The following is a 9695-nucleotide window of genomic DNA, read 5'->3' as shown; positions in this document are numbered from 1 at the left end:
AAAAAAAAAAAAAAAAAGAAAGATTTCTTTCTTCTTCTTCTTCTTTTTTTATGTATATGCATGTTTTGCCTGTGTGTATATGTGTGCACCATGCATGTGTTGGTGCCTACAGAAGTCAGAAGAAGGCATTGGAGCCCCTGGAACTGAATTACATATAGTTGTGAGCTGCTATGTGGATGTGGAGAATGGAACCTGGCTCCTCTGCAAGGGCAACAAGTGTTCCTAACCACTGAGCTATCCCTCCAGCCTGACACCAGACTCTTTGACCTCTGACTTCTACAAATAAGCGTATAGATGTGCATGCATATCTACTCTCACACAAAATAGCCCAAGTGAAAATAGATATAAAGCACTTTGGAATATTCCTCTAAAGTAAACAGGAAATCTCTGCAAGTGTGGTCAATTTCTTGAACTCTTACAATTTATTAATGAACTTCTAGGCCAAGGGAGCTTCTCTGGACAACATTTACATGATTGGAGTAAGTCTAGGAGCCCACATATCTGGATTTGTTGGAGAAAAGTATGAAGGGAAGCTGGGGAGAATCACAGGTAAGGTTTCTGTCAGTTATCAGGGGTCTCTCCTGGGCAGGTGTTCTTTGGCAGAGCATGGCCACACAGGTAGTGTTGAGCTCAGCCCATGTAGGACATTTTGCAAATTGTGTATGTCACAGAAAAGCTTAGTGGTGACTTTATTTTTCGTATGATAACCCCCCCCACACACACCAATATCTCATGGGGATCTGATCTGTGCCGAGAGAGCAACTCACCAGGCATGGCTGCAGACTCACGGATGGAAAAGATGGAAATTCCTGCCTAAATATCAGCGTTCTAGCAAATGCAAATGAAAATAGTGGAATTGCAGGTCAAACCCTAAAGAACAAAGACTCACTCTGGATCTCTTGCCTAGAGCTTAGGAATTTTCCACAGCCATTCACAGGCCTGAGAGCAGGCTGCAGCTTTCAAGAGATTATCATTCACCTTTCCCAGGATTCATCCTCACGCACAGGGTTTTAAATTTAGGGAGACTGTAAGACAGGAGTGTGTGGAAGGAGAGGAAATGTAAATGACTCGAAACACATACCGGGGGTGTGTGTGGTAACCTCTCAGCCCCAAATCCCCTTCCCTGCACCCAACTTGCTGGCATGGCTACCTGGCATTTGTCTTGGATTTTTTTTTCCTCACTTTTCCCAAAAGCCAAGGTTACCTTAATTATCTAATTTCCCTACCTTTCTAGGGAACCAAAGTAGTTTTAAAAGTTCAGAATTGCCGGGCGTGGTGGCGCACGTCTTTAATCCCAGCACTTGGGAGGCAGAGGCAGGCGGATTTCTGAGTTCGAGGCCAGCCTGGTCTACAGAGTGAGTTCCAGGACAGCCAGGGCTACACAGAGAAACCCTGTCTCGAAAAACCAAAAAAAAAAAAAAGTTCAGAATGTATTATTACACTATATTTTAAAAAGCAATATGTCTATACTTGAGAGAGAGAGAGGGAGAGGGGGAGGGAGAGAGGGAGAGAGAGAGAATCCTCACACTTAGAGGACAGAGGTATGGGTTTGCCCCACCCTAGAAATCCCTTTTCTGATAGAGGGGACTGTTTTTTTCCCATGGTGTGTTGCAGTGGGTTCAGTGGCTGGTGTTGACTTATACAATTGCTGATTTCTATGCTGATTTCCTTGGTAGTGTCACTGCCAACTCGAGGTCACTGATCACAGCTAGGAAGAAATGGACCAGATGTACCCTTAAGCCAAGCATTGCATTCTACCCAAGCGCCATGTTCTCCCTGTGTCCTCCTGACCACATGAACTGCAGAGTGCCTATCCTCTAAGTTCAGAAATTCCCCAAGCCCGGCTTTCTGCTACTCTAGGTGCACCCCTCACCTCCTGAAACTCGGACTCAACTTTTGGTCCAGAAATCAATTGTCTACCTCCATGGATGCCCCCAGTTCTCTCCTTACCACCTCCAAGTCTCAAATTTAGTCCCAGCTGTGTCAGGAGAATTCCGAATTCCAGTGTTCTTGCTTGGGTGTGCTCACTGGGTCATGGGGTGGAATGTGATCTGTCACATTCACTATTCTTTCTTTTTTTTTCTTTTTGAACCTTCGTCTACAAAAGCCAATGCTTATTTTGCACCTACAGCCCCTCTCAGTTCACACTGGCTTCATTTCAAGTGTCCAGTGGCTAGAGGTACCTAACAGCTACTGTATTGTTTGTGATCGGACACAAGTTCCTGTTATTTCCTGAGACCAGGGTAGGTCAGTCCAGCACCTGTTTGGCCCTTCACCCTGCTGTCTCTTTGTCAGTTTCCTCTCTTCTGCTTCTCTTCTCCAGGTATATCTCTTGGTTTGATTTCTTTTTAGCTTCCTCCCTCCTCTCTCCCTCCTTTCCTTGCTTTCTTCCTCCCTCCTTTATATGTTTGGTGCTGGAATGAATCCAGAATCTTATGTATGCCAGGCCCAGATTCTGTCATGAGTTGCTTCCAAGATAAGAAGCCTAAATTTTCAACCAGAAGATGTAGGTAGTCTGGCCACAGCCCTTGGAGAAACAATACAGTAGCTCTTAGGTCCCTGTAGCCATTGGACACTTGAAGCCAGTGAGAACTGAGACGGGCTATAGGTGCAAAATAAGCATTGGCTTTTAAAGATGAAGGTTCAGAAAGAAGGAAAAAGAAAGAAAATCAAATCTCACATTTATTATTGAGTGTATTGGAATGACAATTTTTAGGTAGGCTGGTTAAGCAAGATGAATTAGTTTGTTTGTTTGTTTCTTGTGTTGAAGCAAGGTTTTACTCTGTAGCCCAGGTTGGCCTAGAAACTATACCAAGCATATAAAAGTTAGAGGACAATTTACAGGAGTTGGGTCTCTCCTTACACCCTATAGGTCCTGGGATTGAGGTTGTCAGGCTTGGTGGCAAGACCCTTTACCCACTGAGTAATCAATGGCCCAGTTTTGTCTTGTTTTGTCTTTTTGAGACAAGATATAGCCCTGAAGCCCAGATTAGTTTTGAATTCACTTGTACCCCAAGCTGGCCTTGAATCTGAGATGTGAGATGTCCTTTCTTACTTAACCTCTTAAGTTCTCCCATATCTGGTTTAAATATATATATCTGATATATATATATATATATATATATATGATGTATATATATATATGATGTATATATATATGATGTGTATGTATATATGAGATGTATATATATATATATATATATATATATATATATGTTGTTGTTGTAGTTTTTCAAGACAGGGTTTCTCTGTGTAGCCCTGGCTGTCCTGGAACTCACTCTGTAGACCAGGCTGGCTTTGAACTCAGAAATCCACCTGCTTCTGCCTCCCAAGTGCTAGGATTAAAGGTGTGAGCCACCACTACCTGGTTTAAATATATATTTTTTAAAACCAAATTTTTTCTTTTTTGGTTTCTTTGTTTAACAGTCCTGGCTGTCCTAGAACACATTTTGTAAACCAGACTGGCCTCAAACTCACAGAGATTCACCTTTCTGTGCTTTCTCAAGTGTTGGGATTAAAGGTGTACACCACCATACCTGGCTAAAATGTAAAGTTTTTAATTTAATATTTTTGTGTGTGCTTGGAACTGAACCCAGGACATCACTGTATGCAAGGCAAGCACTCTATGATCTGAACAATATCCCCAGCGTTATATTCTTAAAAAAAAAAAAGATTTAGTTTTTAGTGTGCTTGTGTGCATGTGTGTGTGTGTGTGTGTGTGTGTGTGTGTGTGTGCCATGTATGTGCAGGTGCCTGCAGAGGCCAGAAGACAGCAGCAGGTCTCCAGGTTGTATGCTGGGAACTAAACCTAGGTCCTCTGAAAAAGCAGCATCTTGCTGAGGTATCTTTCCAGCCCCATAGTCATTCTTAAAATCAATTCCCATTTGTTTTTAAAACATTTTAGCTGGGAAATGGCTCAGCAGATAAAAACACTTGTCATGTAAGTATGAGGACCAGAGTTTGAATCCCCCACACCTAGATAAATACTGGTTGTGACTCGACTCACCTGTATCCCAGCATTGGGGTGGCAGGTACAGAGGGTCCTTAGAGCAAGCTGGCACCCAATGTCAACCTCCAGACTCCATGTGCACACACACACACATGTGCCCATACACATGCATGCAACATACACATGTTAGGTGACTGCTAGAAACTTTTAACTGCAAATATGGATTCAGGTTCTGGACCATACTTTTCCCTCCATTTTATATGTGCTGGGATGTGGATAGCTTCCACCGCTCTCAGTGCCCTCCCTGATCTAAATGTTTAATCTAGATCTGCAGAAAGGTCTAAGCCAGAGCACCTACTATTTATATTTTTTGGCCAGAAAGTAGTTGGTGTCGTCTGATATGAAGAGGGGAGAGGTTTCTGGGTAAATTCTTTCCAAGGCTGTGGAGTTTTTTCCTACTGTGTTGGGGCCTGTTGTATTGAGGCCACCTGTTGGTCTTGAGTGACTGGGAGTTACCTCACACCTCCCACACCAGTTTCAGTTGGAGAGGACAGAAGAAGAAGGCTGGAGGTGGAGGGACAGGGAAGGGAGGGCTGTTTCAAGGAATCACAAGGACACTGGGAGAGAAGAAGACAGGAAACAGAACCACAGACATTACCTCTTGATTGTACCTGGAACGCAGAAAGGGGAGATGGCCTCAGAAAAGCATGCAGAGGGACTAGGGGAACAATTGTGTGGTAGCACATGATTAGCATGCACGAGGTCTTGGATTTACCCTCCAGCACCTCAAACAAAAAATAAAAAATGAGTGTAAACATAGGATGATACTCATAGGTTAAACTTCCAAGGGAGATACCCTTAAAACCCTCTTTGCACAGGGCTCTAGCAAGTGGGGACTTTGTTAGAGTTCACATTGTGGTCGTAGCATCCTAAGCATGCTTTTCCAGGTGTTTTACTGCTGTGCTAATGAAACTCAGTTCACCCTGACCAAGACCAAGAATCAGTTCAGGCATTATGGGATGCATTTGATCTGCCTCATCTGTAGTGAGAGATACAGTGCTCTTCCAAACCTAGCCTCTCCAGAGAGTCTCACAGCTTCCTGCTAAGTATGGGTGACCCCAGGGGAAGTCATCCATAAGATGGAGTCATACTGGCCAACCCTGTGACCTGGTTCAAACGAGAGAAGTGATAGATGCCATTAATCCTGACAGGGCAGGACTCTGAGGCAGACAAAAATCCAGTTAAGGACAGCTTAGGCTACATAGCTAATTCAGGCTGGGTTGAGCAATATGATGGAGCTTTGTCAAGGGCTGGGGATGTAGCTGAGTGTAGCTTCATGCGAAAGGTAAGGTCCTGAGTTTAATTCCCATCACTCTCTGATGGTTTTTGCCTGAGGAACTTTTCTAGCTAAGCTGACTCCCTGCTGTGGGGCTCTTTCCACCCCCCTACTGGGCCTCCTCAAGGAGCTGTTCTCAGAGCTACTGTCAGAGTAAACATCCACACTGTGGGAAAAAGCTACAGGCTGTGGATAGGAGTCCTGGCTGAGGGATGAGATGCTAGTGATTACCCACCCAAGCATGCCCTGCAGCCTGTGAGGCCCCCATTCTGGGAGGGCTGCAAAGAGCAGTGACTCACTGCGTAGGGCTGCCAAGCTGCTCTGTTTTTCCTTCAGGTCTTGACCCTGCAGGCCCTTTATTCAACGGGAGACCTCCTGAGGAAAGATTAGATCCCAGCGATGCACAGTTCGTGGACGTCATCCACTCTGACACTGACGGTAATACTCCTGTCTTTGTGTGTTAGTGGCCCCAAGACATTCAGTCGTTGCCACCCCCACCCCACTCCACCTCACTCCCACCCTGCGGATCAGGTTTGTGACACTTAGCTTCCAGGGTGGCCCGTCTCTCTCTCTTATTTCCCTGGGCTGAGAATCCTGTATATCCCAACCCAGAGCACCCCTGGCTGACCCTGGCTTTTGGTGGCTCTCCCAGACACATCTCTTGCGTCTCTCGCGGTGCTGGGTTTCTATCTGTTATTTGGTACATGTGTGAGGATTGGGGTGATGTTCATGGTTGGGTGTCAAAGCTACATGGCAAGACTGTGGCTGAGAAAATAAAAAGGATCCAAATGTCTCAGGGATGAGCCAACTGGGCACTTGGGGAGGGGCGATGCAGCAGCAGAGTGCTCATTTAATTGTGCTTCCTCCTTATGGAACAACTAGCTAACAAGTCGAGGCCCCAAGGCTGAGGATGTAGCTCAATGGTAGTGTTTGTGTGGCATGTCCCAGCACCAGGAAACAAAGACTACCAAGTCAGCCTGAGGTCTGTGAGGTGGCTCAGCCAGGAAGGGTGCTGGCTGCTACTGAACTTGACGACCTGAGTTTGGTCACTGGAATGTATCTGATGCAAGGAGGTTGTCCTCAGACTGCCAAGTTCATGCTGGTACATGTGTACAAAAACACACACAGACACTACACATTTTTGTTTGTTTGTTTTTCGAGACAGGGTTTCTCTGTGTAACCCTGGCTGTCCTGGAGCTCACTCTGTAGACCAGTCTGGCCTCGAACTCAAAACTCCGCCAGCCTCTGCCTCCCAAGTGCTGGGATTACAGGCATGCACCACTGCTACCCGCCCGGTGTTTTTATTTTTTGTTTTTTTGTTTTTTGTTTTTTAAATTACCCCTGACCCTGTATCATGGGCATGCCTGTGTGACAAGTAGTGACTGTTTATCTCTGGGGGGAAATGGATTTTTGTGGACATCCGCATCATTACCGTGACATTTGAAAAACAGTTCCTTGCTTAAGTGCTGTCGTAAGATGGACAGAATAAAACAATTGGTTTTTTATTCTTAAGAAGTGAATTTTGAAGGAAAGAATACAAGCGTTGAAGTGAGGCAGATCCTAGGTTTGGTTCTTTCTAGTGATGCTGAGCCAAACCTCAAGTCCACTAGGCCTGCCCTTTGTCTGAGTTACTTCCACTGACTTCCCCAGGGCTGTGTGGCAGACCGACTGCTCCACCTGGGAATCCTTCCCATATTCAGTCATCAAATCCAGACACTATTGTGGATGCCAGCAAGTGCTGGATGACAGAACTGATATAGCTGTCTCCTGAGAGGCTCTGACAGTGCCCGACTAAAACAGAAGTAGAGGCTCACAGCCATCCATTGGACTGAGCACAGAGTTCCCAATGAAGGAGCTAGAGAAAGGACCCAAGGAGCTGAAGGGTTTGCAGCCCCTTAGGAAGAACAACAATATGAACTAACTAGTACCCTCAGAGCTCCCAGGGACTAAAACACCAATCAAAGAGTATACATGGTAGAATTAATGGCTCCAGCTGCATATGTAGCAGAGGATGGCCTTGTTGGTCATCAGTGGGAGGAGAGGCCTTTGGCTTTGTGAAGGTTCTGTGCCCCAGTGTAGGGGAATGCCAGGGCCAGGAAGCAGGAGAGGGTGTGGTAGTAAGCAGGGGGAGAGGGGAGGGAACAGGGGTTTGTTTTTGTTTTTGTTTTTTATTTTATTTTTTTTCGGAGGGGAATCTTGGAAAGGAGATATTGTATGACATGTAAATAAAGAAAACATCTAATAATAATAAAAAAAAGGAGAAGAAAATAAGGGATCTTAAAAAAAGAAAAAGAAAAAGAAAAAGAAAACAGAAGAGTGTGTGAGCCACCCAGCTGACACACAGAATCTCACAATAGGAAAATTATTATTATGATTGCTACAACACACTGCACATAACATACATATATGTGTAAACATTTACTTATATCTTTTCTGAGACTCTTGCTATGTATCCCTGGTTCGCCTACCATGATGCAGCCCAGGCTGATTATAAGCTGTCAACCTTCTGGTCTTAGACCACAGCTGGTTCTGTTAACCTTTCAATAGAACATTTTCCAATTATTTGGGGGCTTATATGGCTAGAGAACATAAAGTTATTGCATTTCTAGGTGCCCACTTTTAAAAATATTTCCTTTTTAAATCTTATCATCCTGGATCCCACTCTGTTTGAGACAAGGTCTCACTTCTTAGCCCGAGCTGGCTTCAAGCTCATGGCAATCGCCCTGCCTAAGCCTCCTAAGTGCTGGTAGTTCAGGTGTGAGCCACCACACCAGTCTCAGGTTCAAAATTTTTGTTTTTATTCTTTTATTTTTATGAATATGGGTGTTTTGCCTGCATGTATGTCTGTGTACCACGGGTATACCTGGTGCCCTGAGACTGGAGTTACAGGTGATTGTGAGTCACCATGTGGGGCTGGGAACCTAACTGAGCTCTCAGCAAGAATAGATAGTACACTTAGCCACAGAGCCATTTCTCCAGATCGGATCCAAACATTTTAAGATTTTTACCTACTAAGTAAAAATTAATCATTCCACAGCCTGGTGTGTGAAGATTTATCCAATGCAAGAAGAGTCTCCGGGCATTTAGAGAGCTCTGACTAGATGTAAAGAAGAAACAGGTTGCCTTGTCAGCCCTGCAGTGGCCCCTTGCCCAGAGCTCTTGTCTCTGGACACAGGGGGATTCAGCCTGTCACCCTTGTGCTCAGTCAGCCCTGGTGTAAAGGTGACTGCAATTTGCAACAGCTTTGGGCAAGACATTTAAATAGAGTAAGGACCATGATAACAACCACACCCCAGCCGCTGGCTAACCCTGCTGGCAGATGACGTCAGGATGTGCACAATCCTAAGCCCCAAGTGAGCCTTGTGTGTTTTCTTTTAGCACTGGGCTACAAGGAAGCCCTAGGACACATAGACTTCTACCCGAATGGAGGACTAGATCAACCCGGTTGCCCCAAGACAATATTTGGAGGTAAGAGTCATCTGTTATTTTTTGTAAGACAGTAGTTTGGAAAGGGATATTAAAATATCTGATACTGGGGGTTGAAGGGGTGGAAGCAGGAGGATCAGGAATTCAATCCCAGCCAAGAGGCTCTGTCTCAAAAACAAAATAAAACAAAACAAAACAAAAAAACCCAACCAAACAAAAAGCAACCAATAACTTACCTGATGTCAATGGGGCAGTGTAAATAGAAAACAGCCGGGGCTGGTGAGATGGCTCAGTGGGGAAGAGCACTGACTGCTCTTCATGAGTTCAAATCCCAGCAACCACATGGTGGCTCACAACTACCTATAATGAGATCTGACGCCCTCTTCTGGTGCGTCTGAAGACAGCTACAGTGTTCTTACATATAATAAATAAATAAATCTTTAAAAAAAAAAAAAGAAAACAGCCTGAAAAAGTATACAATATTTTAAAATATAATAAAAATGTATAATATATTATAATATTTATAGCAAATTTATATACATTTGTATTATTATATTATTACATATTACTATTATATAAATTTATTTATATTTAAAATAAATTATTTTATTGTCTTATAATTATATTATTATTAGATTATATATTATATAAATTTAAGTATATTTAAAGAAATTTTGTGGGCTGCTGAGGTGGCTCAGGGGGTAAGAGCACTGACTGTTCTTCTGAGGGTCCTGAGTTCAAATCCCAGCAACATATCACATGGTGGCTCACAACCATCTGTAATGAGATCTGATGCCCTCTTCTGGTGCCCTCCCTCCAGCATTTAATTGGGGACTTGCTTACGGTTTCAGAGGTGTAGCCCATTATTATCATGGCAGGGAGCACGAGGGCATCCAGGCAGGGTGCTGGAGAAGTAGTTGAGAGCTACATGCTGATCCATAGGCAGAGAGAGAGGGGGGAGAGAGAGAGAGAGAGAGAGAGAGA

At 44.2% G+C, this 9695-nt stretch overlaps 1 protein-coding gene across 1 annotated transcript in view; it reads left to right on the top strand.

The window, feature by feature from the left end:
- Liph (lipase H) overlaps positions 1-9695 on the top strand; it is a 41064-nt gene that overhangs the window by 13963 nt on the left and 17406 nt on the right. Inside the window, exons 3-5 of the mRNA XM_031363509.1 lie at positions 441-549; positions 5622-5723; positions 8664-8753. Of these exons, the coding sequence (XP_031219369.1) occupies positions 441-549; positions 5622-5723; positions 8664-8753 (301 nt within the window). The remainder of the gene's footprint in view (positions 1-440; positions 550-5621; positions 5724-8663; positions 8754-9695) is intronic.

The sequence above is a fragment of the Mastomys coucha genome, unplaced genomic scaffold (assembly GCF_008632895.1).
Source record: "Mastomys coucha isolate ucsf_1 unplaced genomic scaffold, UCSF_Mcou_1 pScaffold12, whole genome shotgun sequence".
NCBI classification, from domain to species: Eukaryota; Metazoa; Chordata; class Mammalia; order Rodentia; family Muridae; genus Mastomys; species Mastomys coucha.
Note: the sequence above shows the minus strand (reverse complement) of the source record. Positions and strands in the feature narration are given on the sequence as shown.